General features: G+C 51.6%; 2 protein-coding genes across 2 annotated transcripts; both read left to right on the top strand.

The window, feature by feature from the left end:
* Nucleotides 1–3: 3 nt before the first annotated feature.
* Nucleotides 4–3,888, top strand: SIGLEC11 (sialic acid binding Ig like lectin 11; the record flags this gene model as incomplete). The annotated part of the gene is made up of 7 exons (XM_006106817.3): nt 4–295; nt 560–607; nt 833–1,087; nt 1,220–1,504; nt 1,714–1,813; nt 2,832–2,913; nt 3,420–3,888. Coding segments are annotated over 7 exons (1,254 nt in total), but the record flags the coding sequence as incomplete, so codon positions are not given.
* A 3,915-nt stretch (nt 3,889–7,803) lies between these two features.
* LOC102441594 (sialic acid-binding Ig-like lectin 5) lies at nt 7,804–12,640 on the top strand. The gene is made up of 5 exons (XM_023747584.1): nt 7,804–7,835; nt 7,922–8,310; nt 8,526–8,804; nt 11,662–11,741; nt 12,446–12,640. Exons 1-5 carry the CDS (start codon nt 7,804–7,806, stop codon nt 12,638–12,640), a joined length of 975 nt encoding a protein of 324 aa, XP_023603352.1.
* Nucleotides 12,641–18,175: the final 5,535 nt, after the last annotated feature.

Genomic DNA, 18,175 nt, shown 5'->3' with positions numbered 1-18,175 from the left:
TCCTCTTCCTCCCTGACAGACAAACCCCACATCCAGATTCTGGAGCCTCTGGTGTCCGGCCGCCGCACACAGCTGGCCTGCACCCTGCCAGGGTCCTGTGAAAGGGAACAGCGTTTCACCTTCTCCTGGGAGAGAACCGCTGTGGGCTCGCTGAACCCCCAGACCCTCCGCTCCTCCTCCTCGGTGCTCACCTTCACCCCGAGGCCCTGGGACCATGGCACCAGCCTCACCTGTCAGGTGAAACGGGAATGGCATTGGATGACCACACAGACAACCATCCGGCTCAATGTCTCCTGTGAGTGTGGGAGGGGTGGCTGTGTCCATGGGGGCAGTGGGAGCGACGTGTGTGTGTGTCTGTGTGTGTGTCTGTGTGTGTGTGTGTGTGTGTGTGTGTGTGTGTGTGCAGGAGGGTGAGCTAACCTGAGAACACCCGGGCATGGATGTGCCTGTAGGTGGGGAGGGGGCAGAAAGAGAGAACCCCTCCTTCCCGGTTCCCACCGCCCCTCCTTGGGGTTGGAGTGACTTCCATCTGAAGGGGGGCCCTGTCTTTCTATCCCAGATGCCCCTCGGAACCTCACCATAGGCGTTTCCATCAGAAATGACACAGGTAGGAAAGAACCCCTCCTCTCTGGGCTGGGACCTTCCCTGGGGGCAGAGGGGGGATCAGAGTTTGAATGGGATCAGACATGGGAAGGGCAAGGATGAAAGTCATCACCTGAGTCCCTCATCTCTGTTGGGTGGGTGCCTACATCTGTGTTACACACCTCTCTCTCTCTCTCTCTCTCTCTCTCTCTCTCTCTCGCTCTCTCTCTCTCCATTTCTTTACCCAAAGCATTCAAGAATCCACAAACCACATCCCTAACCATCCTGGAAGGTGAGGATTTGAGGCTGTGCTGTGAGGCTGACAGCAACCCTCCTGCCGAGCTGAGCTGGTTCCAGGGGTCCCCAGGCCTGAACGCCACCCCCATCTCCAGCACCGCGATCCTGGAGCTGCCTCGCGTGGGGCCTGCACAGGAAGGAGAGTTCACCTGCCAAGCTCAGCACCCGCTGGGCTCCCACAGTGTCTCCCTCAACCTCTCCGTGGTCTGTGAGTGGGGAATGGACTGAGACTGGAGTGGCGGTGGGGTGGGAGCAGGGGGTGGGACTCACCTGGGAGTAGGTCACCTGGGTGCCTGGAGATGTTAGAGGCACCGCTGACCCTTCTCCTCGCTCCCCACAGACCCCCCGCAGCTGCTGGGACCCTCCTGCTCCTGGGGGGACCAGGGTCTGCACTGCAGCTGCTCCTCCAGGGCCCAGCCGGCCCCCTCCCTGCGCTGGCGGCTGGGGGCGGAGCTGCTGGAGGGGAACCATGGCAACACCTCCCACGTGGTCAGCTCCAGCTCAGAGGGGCCCTGGACCAACAGCTCCCTGAGACTCCGCGGATGGCTCAACCCTGATCTCAGACTCAGCTGCGAGGCCCGGAATGTGCACGGGGCCCAGAGCATCTCTGTCCTGCTGCTGCCAGGTCAGGGCTGCTGGGGGCAGAGGCCATGGAGGAAGGAGTGGGTCAGAGAGAAGGCGGGGCTGGGGATGAGGGCTGTGGCCTGGACAGGGGGTGTTGCTAGGACAGGGCCTGCTTCTCCTGCCTGAACAGAACCGACAGTGGGTTCTACAAGGAGGTGGGAAGAGAAGAGACTGAGGCCTGCATGTGGGTGTCTCACCCCTCCTCTGCAGGGAAGGCGGTGCCCCAGGCGGGAGTGGTTCCTGCGGCTCTCGGAGGTGCTGGTGCCATGGCCCTGCTGTCCTTATGTTTGTGTCTCATCTTCTTTTGCATGTGAGCCTCCGGGGCAGGAGGTGCAGGACTGAGTACATCCAGAGGGGACTGTTTTGGGAGGGCCGAGGGGTAGCAGCTTTATGGAGGTAAAATTCCCATATATTTAAAGTGTACAATTCAGTGGATTTTTGTTCAGTCACACAGCTGTGCACCCATCACCACCGTCAATTTTAAAACGTTTCATTTGCTTGAAATAATAATAATAATAAAGCAAAAGACACCCACATCCACTAACTGTTAGTTGTTTCCATCCTCTCCCAGCCCTAGGCATCCACTAACTGCTTCCCGTCCATTCTGGACATTTCATATAAATGGAATCACAGAACACATGGTCCCTTGTGACTGACTTCTTTCACTTAGCACGATATTTTCTTTAATTATTATAATAATTATTTTGTTTGTTAATCCTCATCCAAGAATATTTTTCCATTGATTTTTAGAGAGAGTGGAACGGAGAGAGAAAGAGAGAGAGAGAGAGAGACATCAATGTCAGAGAGACACATTCATAGATTCCTTGTCTACAAGCTCTGACTAGAGATGGGGATCGAACCTGCAACCCAAGTCCATGTCCTTGACCATGAATTGAACCTGTGAACCTCAGTGTGCAGGCCGACGCTCTAACCACTGAGAAAATGGCCAGGGCCATGACATTTTCAAGGTTCATGTGTCAGCACTGTATTGCTTTTTATTTACAAATAATATTCCATGGTTTGGATGGGGCACATTTAATTTGTCCGTTCCTTCATTGACGGACATTGGGTTGCTTGGACTTTTTGGCTGCCATGAATTACACCGATGATGGCTTGTGCACAATGTCTGCCTGTGAGAGGGGCCTTGGTGATGAACATTCAGTCTTGGCCAAACCCCTGGGCATCCAGGGGGACGGGGTCCTCACCTGCATGTCAGGAGGGCCTCCGAGTCTGGCCTCAGGGCCTGGTTGCCTCTGTTGTCCATCAGGGAGTGGGGGCAGCTGCCCACCTGTGCCTGAGCCATTCTGGCTGCTGACTTCTTCCCTTAGAGTGAAAGCCCGCAGGAGGCAAGCAGCCGGGAGACCAAAGGTCAGGAATGATGAAGACCCTGTGATGGGCACAGTCACCTGGGTGAGTGACAGGGTGTCTTCTCATGCCGTGTAGGGGGGGCTGGGCATGTCCATTAGGGAGTCCACACTGAGCTCCTCTGTGGTCGGCTGGACAGACAGCTAGGAGTTGACTTCTCCCTTTCATTTCCTGGAACCTCCTGCCCCAGCCACACTGACCACTAAGCCCACCTCACCTCTCTGATAGGCCCAGGCCGCCAGAACCATCTCCCCAAAACGACTACTTTCTACCCATTGTGGGCATGTTACTTCACCTCTCCTCACCTCAGATTCCCCATCTGTAAATGGGGATAATGAGTGCCATTCATGCTGGGTTTCTGTGAGGATGAAACGTGATTAGTAGGCCCTCAGTATAATATTACAGAACGTTAAATGCATGCGGGAACAATTGAGTTCGTAAGACGTGTGTGTGGAATGAGGAAGAATGAAAACTGTTCCATCAGCCCAACTTCCCCTTGGGAGCATGTCTGCCTTATTCCTCTCTGACTCTCTTCCCTCCCCTTCCCTCAGGGTTCCCAGGAAAAGCTAGGCCCAGACAGTCCTCCAGAACAAGCGCCCCCCGCCAAGGATGCCCCTCCCTCCGGGGAGCAACAAGAGCTCTACGCCAACCTCAGCTTTTATGAGATGAAGACACGGGAGCCTCAGAACCTGGAGGCCACCAGCAGCACCGAGTACTCAGAGATCAAGCATGCAGGCAAATGAGGACTCGCTCAGAGCAGTTTAATTGACTTTTCAGGAGCAACCATGGAAAGCAGAAGAAAGCAGATATGATCTTTAAATGTCACTTTGTAATTTATACTCAGCAGAGAGAATTCAAAAATGAGGAAGTAATACAGATGTTTTGGTACAAATAAATGGGGAAATTATTGCCTGTAGAACAAAAATATAGATTTAAATTCTCAGCAGTAATAACGGCTAAGCCCAAAGTAGCTGTTGTGGGGAATAGGTTATATGTACATTTCCTAATGTGTACGTATTACCTAGGAGGAGAGAGAAGTGTTCATTTGCTAAAACTTTGGTAAGTTAATTATGATGCTGAAATTTTTATGGTAGTGACTGTACATAATAAAATAAGAATGTATAAGTTACAAACTGGAAGTAGTTTTAAATATATATAATTTATTTCAGAGAGGAAGGGAGAGGGAGAGAGAGAGACAGAAACATCAATGATGAGAGAGAATGATCATGGCACAACCTGTCTTGCTCTGAAATAGTGAGGGGAGGTGTGGCTTGGGTTGAGTCAATGATGAAGAGACATTAGTCCTGGCAGAAATGGGGCCGTCCAGGTCCCCAAAGCTCCTCCCTATCCTCACAACAGCCCCGAGGTCACCTCAGAGTAACGGTGTTCTGTCCCATTATACAGCTGAAGAAACTGAGGCTCCACAGAATGTCCTGGCTCACTTTGAAGGCAGTGTCAATCTGCTTTGCTCACTTTTTAAAGTTGATTTTTAGTGAGAGAGAGAGGGAGAGGGAGAGAAAGAGAAACATCAGTGTGAGAGAGAAACATCAATTGGCTGCCTCCTGCATCCACCCTGACTGGGATTTCCGCAATCTAAGTAAGTGCCCTGACAGGAAATAGAAGCCACAACCTTTTTGTGTAGATGAAGAGCATTGTTAAATAGCTAAAGGGTTTCAGTTTTGAGGATGAAAATGTCCTGGAGAATGTTTGCACAACAATGTCAATATTCTTAACACTACTGAACTGTAAACTTAAGAATAGTTAAGATGGCAATTTTTTTTTTAGATATATCTTCATTGATTTCAGAGAGTAAGGGAGAGTGAAAGAGAGACAGAAACATCAATGATGAGAGAGAATCATTGATCGTCTGCCTCCTGCATGTCCCCCAATGGGGATCAAGCCCACAACCCAGGCATGTGCCCCCAACCAGAATCAAACCCGGGACCCCCCAGTCCACAGGCCAATGCTCTATCCACTGAGCCAAACCAGGTAGGGCAAGATGGCAAATTTAATTATATATATATTGGCCAGATTATTATGACCACCTGACGTTTGTAGGCAAATTAGGTATATTTTCGTGTTGAAGTTGCTAAAGGGCCAGACCATTATAAATAGGGAAGCAGGTTGTTTACCACGACAGTAGAAGTGATTTTTTTTCTGAAGATATGGGTAAACAATGGATTTAACAGCCTTTGAACGTGGGATATATATTATTACGAGTGGCCAGATTATTATGACCACCTGACGTTTGTAGGCAAATTAGCCATACACTACATCGAATGGGATATGGAAGCCGAAGGCCTGTTCGAACACCTTTGCTGTCTGCAGTTACCAAGATAAAACGTCTCCAATTCGCACAGGAACACAGGATTGGATAGTCGAGCATTGGAAAAAAGTCATGTGGTCCGATGAATCACGTTTCCAGTTGCATCATGCAGATGGCAGAGTGAGAATTTGGTGGAAACGGCATGAAAGCATGCACCCCACATGCATGAGTACAACCCTTCAAGCTGGTGGGGGCAGTGTTGTGGTTTGGGGCATGTGTTTCCTGGCATGATTTGGGCCCTTTAATTCGTGTGGAACAACATCTGAATAGCACAACATACCTAAGTATCATTGCTGATCAGGTTCATCCTATCATGTTGATGGCGTATCCCAATGGAGACGACTTCTTCCAACAAGACAACGCGCCATGCCATGGTGCTCGGATTGTGCAGGAGTGGTTTCAAGAACATGAGGGAGACTTTACCTTGCTTAGGTGGCCCCCACAATCACCAGATCTCAATCCAATGGAGCATTCGTGGGACGAAGTTAAAAGAGCCATCAGGCAGCTGATTCCACACCCATCAAATCTCACAGAACTGGACCGTGCTATTCATCAGGCAAGGTGTCAGATTCCTCACATCACCTTTCAACATCTCGTGGAGTCAATGCCAAGAGGAATCGCTGCAGTATTGAAGGCAAAAGGTGGCCCAACGAAGTACTGATGGGGTGGTCATAATAATCTGGCTGGTCATAATAATCTGGCCACTCAGTGTATATGCTCTCTGAAAGAGACCCACCCAGGCAGCTCCTCTTAAAGGGCCTGAGCACGGTCTTCCTCAGACTCACTCCTTCTGAGCACTAGCACTTGGGCCCCAGCTTAAAAGGAACCTGGGACATTTAGGGAGGAACCAACTTATCTGGAATCCAGGAGAGCTGGAGGGGCAGCTTTCTCCCAGACGGAAGTGCTGATAGAGGCCATTGTTCCATTGCTGAGCCCTGAGAGAGAGACAGAGATGTGAGAGAGTTTCATCATTTGGTTGCCTCCTACATGCCCATTCAGGGGATGGGACCTGAAACCTAGGTATGTGCCGTGACCAAGAATTTAACCTACAACTTTCTGGTGTAAGGCATGACGCTCCAGCCAACTGAGCCAGTTGGGCAGGCTGCACAGTTTTTAACTGATACCCTTTGATTGCCTCTTTTTTTTAAAAAATATATTTTTATTGATTTTTCACAGAGAGGAAGGGAGAGGGATAGAGAGTTAGAAACATCGATGAGAGAGAAACATCGATCAGCTGCCTCCTGCACACTCCCCACTGGGTATGTGCCCGCAACCAAGGTACATGCCCTTGGCCGGAATCGAACCCGGGACCCCTGAGTCCCCAGGCCGGCGCTCTATCCACTGAGCCAAACCGGTCAGGGCTGATTGCCTCTTTATAGGAGATTAATTCTGTCACATAGTAATAAATATTAATATTATATTAAGTATTAATTACTAGAATATGATATTTATACCAGAGGCCCAGTGCATGAAATTGGTGCATGTGTAGGGTCCCTAGGCCTGGCCAGTGGTCAGGGCTGATCAGGGCCTTCTGGCTGCCGGCTGGGGCCTTCCTGCATTTCATGTCACCCCCAGAGGTCAGCACATATCATTTAGAGCGATCAAACTCCCAGTCTCCCGATCAAACTCCTGAGGCGACACTTTGCATATTAGCCTTATATATATATAAATAATATAGATAACAGAGAGAGAATTCAGTGTTCCCTTCAGCATGGCTGACTGACATTTCTTTTTCTCCTGTACAATTAAAGAACCGTTTCTTTCAATCACACAATTTGTTACTGGGAATGTCTGAAGTTTCACATCACTGTCATATTTGGAAAAACATTGATCAAGTTTCTTTCATAAAAGAGCAGTAGGATTGCAGATTATGTCCACACATCACTCGAGCCCCTGCTGGGCTTTGAAAAGGGACAGAGCATGTGAGGGGCCTGAAGGTGGAGCTTCCTGAGCTGTAGGTGGCAAATTTGCTGCTGTGCTGAGGCCCCGCCTCTGGGTCCTTCCGAATGGGGTGAGATCTCCCTTCACACATCGCCTTCTGATGGGGTCTGTGTGCTGTCACTGTCCCAGGTCCCTCAGACCCTGGGAAACCCACAAGTGTGCTTCCCATGTCCCCACAAATCTCAGAGCAAAGGGCTTGAATGCTCAAGTTTTCGTTGGGGTTTGGAGTTGAGTCTAAATTCCTTTTTCTCTTGCCAGCACTTGAGTTGTCTAAAGAAAATGTAAAGTTATCCTTTTCCAGATCCATCAGTGGTTACAGCTAAAGGTTTTATCTCCCCCAAGTCGAGCTCTGACCCCAGTGGCCCCCTGGTGACCTCCCTCTCCACTTACACATCATCTGCAAGGTGATTACTTTCAGATTCACTCAACCTCTGGGGGCCTCAGCATATCCACCGGCAGAGTTGGGTGGGGAGGGGGAGGGACACAGGATGATTTCTCAGCCAGCACCACCCCCCCACATGTCCTGTGGAGGCCAAGTTCCCCTCCAGCCTGACCACAGTCTCTCCCCCAGGGCTTCCTGTTGGGGTGTCCTAGGCCTCACCCCAGAGCTGGGCACTTACCTCCCTGACACAGGGACCTGGACCCGCTCTGCCCTGCCAGAGGCAGACATGGTGCCCCTGCTGCTGCTGCCCCTGCTGTGGGGGTGGGGGGGGGTGAGTGGGCTGAGGGAAGCGGGAAAGGCAGGTGGGGGATCAGCAGGGGCTGCCGCTGAGCCTCTGTCCCCCTCCCAGGGTCCCTGCAGCAGCAACCAGGCTACCAGTACGAGCTCCGAGTGCAGGAATCGGTGACAGTGCAGGAGGGTCTGTGTGTCCATGTGCCCTGCTCCTTCTACCCGTGGGATTCGTGGTCTTCCTCTAGTGAACTCTACACCTACTGGTACCAGCACGGGGATGACACAGCCTATGATGCTCCTGTGGCCTCAAACAACCCACATAAACCGGTGAAGAGTGAAACAGAAAACCGTTTCATCTTCAAGGACCCCAAGACCAACAACTGTTCCCTGAGCATCAGAGACGCCAGGAGGAGTGACACAGGACGCTACTTCTTCCGAGTGGAGAGAGGAGATTCTGTGAAACATAGTTACCGAGAGAAGATGTTGAATTTGCAGGTGACAGGTAAGGCAGGGGCCCAGGAGAGGACCCAGGGACATGGACCCCGTCTTAGAGCAGGTACAGGACACTGAACACTCCCTGTCCAGGCCTTAGGCCCTGGGTGGTGGGAAGATCACAGGGCCTGGGGAGCTCAGGGTCCTGAGGCACGAGTCCCACTCAGGATCACACTTTGTGTCCCCAGCCCCTGAGGCCCTGGCACCTCCCTCTCTCCTCTTCCTCCCTGACAGACAAACCCCACATCCAGATTCTGGAGCCACTGGTGTCCAGCCACCCCACACAGCTGGCCTGCAGCCTGCCAGGGGCCTGTGAAAGGGGACAACGTTTCACCTTCTCCTGGGCGGGAGCCGCTGTGGACTCACTGGACCCTCAGACCCTCCACTCCTTCAAGCTCACCTTCACTCCGAGGCCTGGGGACCATGGCACCAACCTCACCTGTCAGGTCCAAGTCCAACGGCCTCAGTTGACCACACAGAGAACCATCCGGCTCGACGTCTCCTGTGAGTGTTGGAGGGGTGGCTGGGTCCATGGGGGCAGTGGGAGCAACGTGTGTGTGTGTGTGTGTGTGTGTGTGTGTGTGTGTGTGCAGGAGGCTGAGCAAACCTGAGAACACCCGGGCATGGATCTGTGCCGGAGTCTATTTTATTGTCTTCACTAGCTGAGTATAGACAGAGACCCCCAAAAGTTAGTAACCTTGAGGCCCTAGCAAAGGTCAGGGCTGTGCACCACCCAGTTAGTCTAGATAATGGTAGCTGAAGCAACCTCCCTACCTTTATTCATGTAAATAGCTGAAGCAACCTCCCTACCTTTATTCATGTAAATCCTTATTGATAAGAGAGTCTGCCTATTACTGGAAATTGCCTGTGGTTGAGCTAATCTGTGTGTCATTGAAACCTCCTTACCCTAGGGCTACCCCAGATCAAATAAAAGGTTGGATCGGCCTGAGCATCGGTGGAAGTCCTTCTGGACTTGCCCACCTGGCTTCCCAACATTTACAAATTGTCTCTTGTCTCTTTTCATTCATCTGTGTGTGGCTCCTCTTCCAGACCCGAACCCTGAACCACGCGGAACGTGGAGGGGAAACACATCAAAAACAGATCTGCTTGTAGGTGGGGAGTGAGCCAGAAAGAGAGAACCCCACTTTATTAGTTCCCACCGCCCCTCCTTGGGGTTGGGGTTGTTATGCCCAGATTTCAGGATCCCCAAGAAACCACACCCGGGAGCCAGCCGTGTCCGATGCAAAAGCATAAGAGTCTTTATTCAAGCCTGGGCTTGGCTCCCCTACCCTCCTTTACTGACGCAGCAGCAAGTGGCAGAGAGAGAGCTAGCCCTGTGGGAAGAGGGGTTTTATAGGGAGTTGGAGTAAGGGGGGGAGAAAGGACTGTGGGCCCTGCCGATTGGCCAGGCGCAAGTCAGTGTCTTGTTACACAGGATGTGGTCATATCTATGGTGCGCACTTCCCTTGATTGTCATTGGTTAGTTTAAAGAAGTCCTGGGTGTGGCTAGCAGAGGCTTGGGCTTCCGGGAAGAAGCCTTGCCGAGCACATGGCTGCCCAAAAATGGAGGATCCAGGGTAAGATGGAGGACGTAGCCCTTACCCTGGGGCAAGATGGAGGGTGTAGTCCTCGCCCTTTCAGGGTGACTTCCATGTGAAGTGGGGCCCTGTCTTTCTCTCCCCGATGCCCCAGGGAACCTCACCATAGGTGTCTCCTTTAGAAATGCCACAGGTAGGAAAGAACCCCTCCTCTCTGGGGCTGGGACTTGCCCCTGGCGCTGGTGGGGCAGAGAGGGGAGCAGGAGTGGGTCAGAGAGAAGGTGGGGCTGGGGGAGAGGGGCTGTGTCTTGGGCAGGAGTGATTGGTAGGACAGGGACTGCATCTTTTGTTTTCCCCCCAAAATATTTTTATTGATTTCAGAGAGGAAGGGAGAGGGAGAGAGAGAAACATCAATGATGAGAGAGAATCATTGATCGGCTGCCTCCTGCACGCCCCCTACTGGGGTTCGAGCCCGAAACCTGAGCATGTGCCCTTGACCAGGGATGGAACCGGGATCTCCTGCTTCATAGGTCGATGCTCATCCACTGAGCTAAGTTGGGCTCTGGTTGAACAGAACCGGCAGTGGGTTCTGGGAGGAGGGGGAAGAGGAGAGACTGAGGCCCGGGTGTGGGTGTCTCAGGCCCCTCCCCTCTGCAGGGAAGGCCGTGCCCTAGGCAGGAGCAGTTCCTGCGGCTCTCGGAGGTGCTGGTGCCACGGCCCTGCTGTCCCTGTGCTTGTGTCTCATCTCCTTTTGCATGTGAGCCTCCGGGGCAGGGAGCCGGGTCCGAGGGGTGTGAAAGAGGTCAGAGAATTTCACCAACACAAAGCTTATCCACTGGCGAGGCTGGAGTGGGCGGTGGGGTAATAGCTTTATTGATGAAAAATTCCGATGTATTTAAAGTGTCCAATTCAATTGCTTTTCCTTCAGTCACACTGCTGTGCACCCATCACCACGGTCAAGTTTAAAACCTTTTTATTAGTCTGAAAAAAAGAAAAAGAAAAGAGAGAGACAGATAGAAACTCCACATCCCTGTATTGTCATCCCACCTCCATCCCCCTCCAGCCCCAGGCAAACAGTATGTCCTGTTTCTCTAGATTGGCCCATTCTTACATTTCATAGAAATGCCATGATAAAATACATGTTTACTGTGACTGACTTCTTTCATGTAGCCTGAGATTTTCAAGGTTCATGTGTCACGACTGCATTGCTTTTTATTTACAAACTAGAAGCCCATTGCAGGAGGATTCCTGCAAGAATAGGGCTTCCTTGGGCTGATCTCACCACCAAGCCCCGCGCCCAGGACTGCAAACGGGGGTCCCAGCTGGCGGCGGGTCTTAAGCAGCACATGGGGGCTTGGATGGCAGCTTGCACTGGCCTGCCCTGCCTGCAGTATTCAAATTAGCCACCATCTTTTTGGCAGTTAATTTGCATATCGCACTGATTAGCCAATGGGAGGTGTAGTGAAGGTATGGTCAATTACCATGTTTGTCTATTATCAGATAGGATATATTCCATGGTTTGGATGGGGCACATTTTATTTGTTCATTCATTGGACATTTGGGTTGCTTGGATTTTTGGCTACCATGAATTACTCTGATGATGGCTCGTGCACACGTCTCTGCATGTGAGAGGGGCCTCAGTGATGAACATTCAGTCTTGGCAAAACCCCCGGACATCTAGGGGGACGGGACCCTCACCTGCATGTCAGGAGGGTCTCCGAGTCTGGCCTCAGGGCCTGGATGCCACCGTTGTCCATCAGGGAGTAGGCACAGCTGCCCACCTGTGCCTGAGTCATTATCGCTGCTGACTTCTTCCCTTAGAGTGAAAGCCCGCAGGAGGCAAGCAGCCGGGAGACCAAAGGTCACGAACGATGAAGACCCTGTGATGGGCACAGTCACCTTGGTGAGTGTTGGGGGTGTCTTCTCATGCCGTGTGTGTGTGTGTGGGGGGGGCTGGGCATGTCCATTAAGGAGTCCACACTGAGCTCCCCTGCGGTCAGCTGGACAGGCAGCTGGGAGTTGACTTCCCCTTCATTTCCCGAATCCATGGTCAGCCTCCTGCCCCAACCACACTGACCACTGAGCCCACCTCACCTCTCTGATAGGCCCAGGCCACCAGAACCATCTCCCCAAAACTATTACTTCCTTCCCATTGTGGGCATGTTACTTCACCTCCCTTTACCGCAGATTCTCTATCTGTAAATGGGGATAATGCGAGTATCATGCTTACTGGGTTTCTGAGGGAATGAAATATGATCAGTAGGCCCTTGATATGGTCTAGTCAACATCTGCAATAGTCTCAAAAAATAAAAAAAAAATAAAAAGAAAAGAACAGCAGGCTTGAGCAGGAAGGAGGATGGTCTTCGAGATGAAAGTCCACCATTCTCCTAGGCCGCAGCACCTGAATAAATCTCCTTCATTTTGCACTAAAAGAAAACCCAAAAAAACAAACAAAAATTTTTTAAATGCATGAGCGAATAGCCGCATCTATGAGAAGTGTCTGTGCAGTAAGATGATGAAGGAAAAAACTGTCCCATCAGCCCCACTTTTCTTTGGGACCATGTCTGCCTCATGCCTCTCGGACGCCCTTCTCTCCCCTTCACTCAGGGCTCCCAGAAAAACCTCCAGCCGGATGGGCCCCCAGACCAAGCGCCACCTGCTGAGAAGGGCCCTCTGTCAGGGGAGCAGCAGGAGCTCTACTACGCCAACCTCACCTTTGAGGGGCTGAAGCCACGGGAGCCTCGGGGCCAGGAGGCCACCAGCACCCAGGAGTACGCAGTGGTCAAGCGCAGAGGCCAATGAGACCTCGCTCAGAGCTCGGTACTGGCCAGAGGCATCACAGCCCCTGGGGGAGGGGGTTGGGGGGAGAAGTCCGGGACTCATTGCTGAAGCGTGAGGAGACCTTGCAGCCCGATTAACATTAACGGCTCGATGAGCAGCCCCAGGCAGAGCAGGAAGAAGACAGGCGATGGGGTTTGGGAGACGGGATGGGCCGGCTCTCACGTCCACCGGCACCTGTGCTGCAGGTGAGCTGCTCCGTGACGCTGTCTCTCACCCTCCCGCGCGCTCCAGAACAGCACTTCCTGGCTCCGTGCACATGGTCTAAGGTCTGAGTTTTCTAATAAATCCCGTCTTCTCATCGTTCTCTGGGTGGCTGTCTCCCGGATCGCACCCCGTCTGAAGCGCAATGACAAATTACACAGACCACAATGTAGACCCCGGGTAGGATTCTCCTCCTCCAGGTATAGTTACTGTGGCCGGTAGCAGGTGGGTCACTACAATCCCATCAGGCATTGAGGGAATTCAAAACCCAGTTTCTGGCCCTATTGCGTCTCATCTATTTTCAGTCCTAACCACAAGATGGCGATGTTTACGGGGCCTCTCTTCCTTGGCAAGACCTCGTTTCTGACCCCATGAGATTCTTCCTCTTCTTCTTCTTCCACATTTTTATTCATTTCAGAGAGGAAGGGAGAGGGAGAGAGAGATAGAAACATCGATGATGAGAGCGAATCATTGATTGGCTGCCTCCTGCACGTCCCCTTCCGGGGACTGAGACCGCAACCCAGGCATATGCCCTTGATGGGTATCAAACCCAGGACCCTTCAGTCTGCAATCCGATGTTCTATCCGCTGAGCCAAACCGGCTAGGGCCCCATGAAATTCTTGAATGTTCTTCTTAGCTTATCCGTGACTGCTCAGAGTCAGCAGTCTATTTGAATAAAAAGTGGCTCCAAATACTTGTCTCATCGCTTTTGACTTCCTGCTTCTTCCCTCTTCACTGTGCAAATTTTCTTTTTGTTGACTCCAAACATTAAAAAAAAATTTAATCCAGCCTTCCTAGTTGTTTCCCCCGCCCCCCCTTCTTGGCCTGGCTTGCTCTGCTCTTAAGGACAACTGTCTCCATGCTGTGGTCCACTAAGGCCACAGGATCCTTTCCCCAATCTGAATATTTAACCTTTATGTAGAATAAATTAAAACTTAGAATTTATTTGTGTGACCTACCAGCTCCAAATACAGTATTTCAACCCAACTTCTGATACTTCATTTCTTCATTTGAGCAGAAGAAGTGGACTCGGCACAGTGCCAGGCACAGAAAAGGCTCACCGATTATGTTTTGGGTTGTCCAGAGCTCCGTGACAGTACAAGGAAGGGTTTAAAAGCAAAATGATGGGGAGGAAGTAAGGGAAGGGCAGGAGTCTGACAGGTTTTCTGGAGGGGGTGAGAGTAACATCAGCCCTGAGGGGCAAGGGGCCCAGTGACCTCTCAGAAATGCATTGTGTCTCTGAAGCCGACTCCTCTTCCCTAGGATGAGGGAGGTTCCAGGGGGAGACTGAGGAGGAGTTTGGCTGCACCTCTGTCCTGTAGGACAGAATTTCACCAGCCTCACTCCCCAGCCTTACCTCCACAAGACACAGGGCAAGGCTTGGCCTCCAGGGGGCGATCCATAGACGTGCGGAGCTCCTCACAAGAGGGGGGTGGCGCCGTCCGTGGTCCTGGAGCACACCTGGGCTCAGCTCTGCCAAGGACCCCAATTCACAAGCCCAAGGTCCCCAGCCTTAGGCCAGCAGGGCACCTAACCCCGAGGGGCTTTAGAAAAGCTGGGTTCCTCTTGGGAAGGAAAAGTCAGGAGAAGCGGTGGGAGTGGGCTGGGCTCATCTCTGTGCCTTTCCTCTCACCCCTCAGGTTGTCTTACTCTTTTGAACTTGTGCCAACAAAATGCTAAGATCCCACTTAGCATTTGCCACCGAAATGTCCCCAAAAGAGGAAGTTCCCCGTGAATTGCTACATGTTTTAGGGGATCTACCAAGCTTGTCAAGCCACCACTAGGAATTAAAATCTCAGGGTGACCTACAGAGAGGCTAGTTTTGGGGGAAGCTTAGGCCAGTTAAAGAGAAGCAGGGGCCTGGGGAGGAAGCCGGGCATGAAGAGGAAGAATGGGCCCTGGCTGGTTTGGCTCAGTGGATAGAGCATCGCCCTGCGGACTGAAGGGTCCCAGGTTTGATTCTGGTCAAGGGCATGTACCTTGATGGCGGGCACATCCCCAGTTGGGGATGTGCAGGAGGCAGCTGGTCGATGTTTCTCTCTCATCAATGTTTCTAATTCTCTATCCCTCTCCCTTCCTCTTTGTAAAAAATCAATAAAATGTATTTTTAAAAAAAGTAATGTCATTAAGGGAAAAAAGTATCCTGGGGTGAGGATTAACAAGAAAAAAATTATGTCACCATATGTTTGAGGGACTAGTGTTTGAGAAATGGGGAACTGGTTACAGATGAAAGGGAACCGATGCTTTTTCTGTGCCGTTCCGGATTTCACTCCCCCCATTTCCTTTTAGGAATTTTGATCAACTTAGCCATTTGATGGTCGGCAACATTAGAACTCATAAAGGTCTGGCCCTTGGGATTGGAATGCTGCCTTTACCCTATCGTGTCGCCGTGGCGACCCAAGTCTTGGCTTAAAATTCTCACACAAGATGGGGGGAGATGGCTCTGTTTTCCCCCACAGAGGGAAACGAGGTTCCTGCAGCACGACTGAAGAAGGGGAACAGACTGTTCTGGAAGCCCCTAAGACGTACAAACACGTCAAACTCGCGGCTAGAAGAACTCAGTGAATTAAGAGAAACTATTATACTCATGGTTTTCCACAGCAAAAGGATACAGATTAAATCTGCAAAGGGAAAAGGTGTACAGGGCACAGCCCAGGACAGAGCAGGTGCAAGCCTCCAGTTGTCGCTCCCGATGGAGTCACGTGGGCAGTGCTGAAATTCTCCCAGTGCTGTGTCTGAGTTGCTCCCCTACCCCAAATTCACATGTTCAACCCCTAACCCCCAATGTGGCTATGTTTGGAGACAGGGCCATTAGAGATCATTAAGGTTACAGGAGGTCATAAGGGTGGGCCCCTGATACACAAGATTAGTGCCCTTATTTATTTTTAATCCTCACCCAAGGATATATTTTTCCCCCCATTGATTTTTAGAGAGAGTGGAAGGGAGGAAGGGAGAGGGAGAGGGAGAGAGAGAAACATCAATGAGAGAGACACATGTGTCCTGATTGGGGCTGAGGATAGAATCGCAACCCAGGTATGTGCCCTTGACATGAAATCAAACCAGTAACCCTTTGGTGCTGAGGCCGATGCTTCAACCACTAAGTGACACTGGCCAGGGCAAGATTAGTGTCCTTATAAGAAGAGCCACCAGCCCTAGCAGGTTTGGCTCAGTGGATAGAGCATTGGCCTGCGGGCTTAAGGTTCCTGGGTTCAATTTCAGTGAAAGGCACATGCCCAGGTTGTGGGCTCAATCCCCAGTAGTGGGTGTGCAGGAGACAGCCCATCAATGGTTCTCTCTCATCATTGATGTTTCTATCTCTTTCTTCTTCTTCTTTCCTCTCTGAAATCAATAAAAATATATTTTTAAAAAAGAAGAAGAGATACCAGCCATGGGCAAGTAGCTCAATTGATTAGAGCAGCCATGGGCAAACTATGGCCCGCGGGCCTGATCTGGCCCGTTTGAAATGAATAAAACTAAAAAAAAAAGACCGTACCCTTTTATGTAATGATGTTTACTTTGAATTTATATTAGTTCACACAAACACTCCATCCATGCTTTTGTTCCGGCCCTCCGGTCCAGTTTAAGAACCCATTGTGGCCCTCGAGTCAAAAAGTTTGCCCAGCCCTGGATTAGAGCATTGTCCCAATATATGGAAGTTGAAGGTTCTATCCCAGTCAGGGAACCTACAAAAATCAACCATGGAATGCATACATAAGTGGAACAACAAATCAATGTTTCTCTCTCTTCCTCAAATCAATAATTTAAAAAAACAGTCCTGGCCAATGTGGCTCAGTTGATTGAGCGTCACACCCAGTGTAAGGTTGCTGGTTCAATTGCCGGTCAGGGCACATGCATGAGTTGTGGGCTCCTTCCCTAGTAGGGGTGTGTACGGGAGGCGACTGATCAATGTTTGTCTTTCTTCTCTCTCTCTCTCATTCCTCTCTAAACTCAATAAAATATTTAAAGAGTAATTTTCTAAAAAGAGTGGGTTGAAGTATTTATAAATAAGAGACACCAGCGTTCTCTCTGAGGAGCAAGAAGGTGGCTGTGTGCAAGCCAGGAAGTGGGCTCCCACCAGGTGGCCCCTTGATCCTTGACCTTGGACTTCGCAGCCTCCAGAACTGAGAGAAAATAAATTTCTGTTGTTTAACGCCCCCCCTGCCCCAATCTGTGGTATTTTAGGGCAGCGCAAAGCCTCCGTGTGTGACAACATGTACTAGGATTGCTGCCTCCTGCACGCCCCCTAGTGGGGATCCAGCCCGCAACCTGGGCTGTGCTTGGACTGGGAAGGGAACGGTGACCTCCTGGTTCATAGGTCGACACTCAACCACAGAGTCATGCTGGTCAGGCTGGCCCCGCTTCTCACTGTGGACTAAAGATTTGGCTCTGAGATAGGCAGGAAGTTGCGTGTCCTTGGGGAGCCTGGGGGGCAATGGCTTTGGGGCCACCCTAAGGTGAGGCCCCTGAGGGCAGAGTTTGGGAGTTCATATTCTCCTCGTTGCCCCCAGCTCCTGTATTGAATAGATGTGTCCCTGGCGAATGAATGAATGAATGAATGAATGAGTGAATGAATGAGTGAGTGAATGAATGAATGCCCGCTTCCAGCACCTCACCTGGAGCCTGACTCACCTGTTGCCCCCAAAAGCCCGCTCCTGGGACTGTCCTCGCTGAGAATGACCCAGGGTGGCCACGCGTTCTCTCTCTGCCTTGTCACTTTCATCCGTGAAAGGAGAAGTCCGAAGAGGGGATCTTCCGGGCGATTTGCAGTTCCCGGGGTTCCTCTTCTGCGTGGCCACAGCCCCCTCCTCCAGAAGGTTCCTGTTGGCGCTTCCTTCCAGGACAGACAGGCAGCTCCAGAAGCCGGACAGCCCAAGGACAGCCCAGCCGGGCCCGGACATGCTGCTGCCGCTGCTGCTGCCGCTGCTGCTGCCCCTGCTGTGGGCAGGTGAGTGGGCCGGAGCTGGGTCGGGCCAGGCCAGGGCTGGGGCAGGGCTGGTGCTGCAGCTGAGCCGCTGTCCCCCCCCAGGGTCCCCGCAGAAGGATCCAGAGTACCAGCTGCAGGTGCAGGACTCGGTGACGGTGCAGGCGGGTCTGTGCGTGCCCGTGCCCTGCACGGTGTCCTACCCCCGGGCGGGCTGGAACGACTCTACCCCAGCGTTCGGCTACTGGTACCAGAAAAAGGAGCCTGGCAAAGATGTTCTCATGGCCACAAACAACCAAGACAAGAAAATAACAAGGAAGGTGAAACCTCCCTCTCCATTCAACCTCTCCGGGGACCCGGGGGCCGCGACTGCT

This window comes from Myotis lucifugus, unplaced genomic scaffold (genome assembly GCF_000147115.1).
Source record: "Myotis lucifugus unplaced genomic scaffold, Myoluc2.0 scaffold_916, whole genome shotgun sequence".
Classification (NCBI taxonomy): domain Eukaryota; kingdom Metazoa; phylum Chordata; class Mammalia; order Chiroptera; family Vespertilionidae; genus Myotis; species Myotis lucifugus.
Note: the sequence above shows the minus strand (reverse complement) of the source record. Positions and strands in the feature narration are given on the sequence as shown.

What these genes read in the sequence shown, in the direction of transcription:
- LOC102441594 (XM_023747584.1), top strand. Translation starts at nt 7,804, where the DNA reads ATGGTGCCCCTGCTGCTGCTGCCCCTGCTGTG. An exon ending in CATCCGGCTCGACGTCTCCT is followed by an intron (nt 8,805 to 11,661) that starts GTGAGTGTTGGA and finishes CTTCCCTTAGAG; the next exon opens with TGAAAGCCCGCAGGAGGCAA. An exon ending in TGATGGGCACAGTCACCTTG is followed by an intron (nt 11,742 to 12,445) that starts GTGAGTGTTGGG and finishes CCCTTCACTCAG; the next exon opens with GGCTCCCAGAAAAACCTCCA.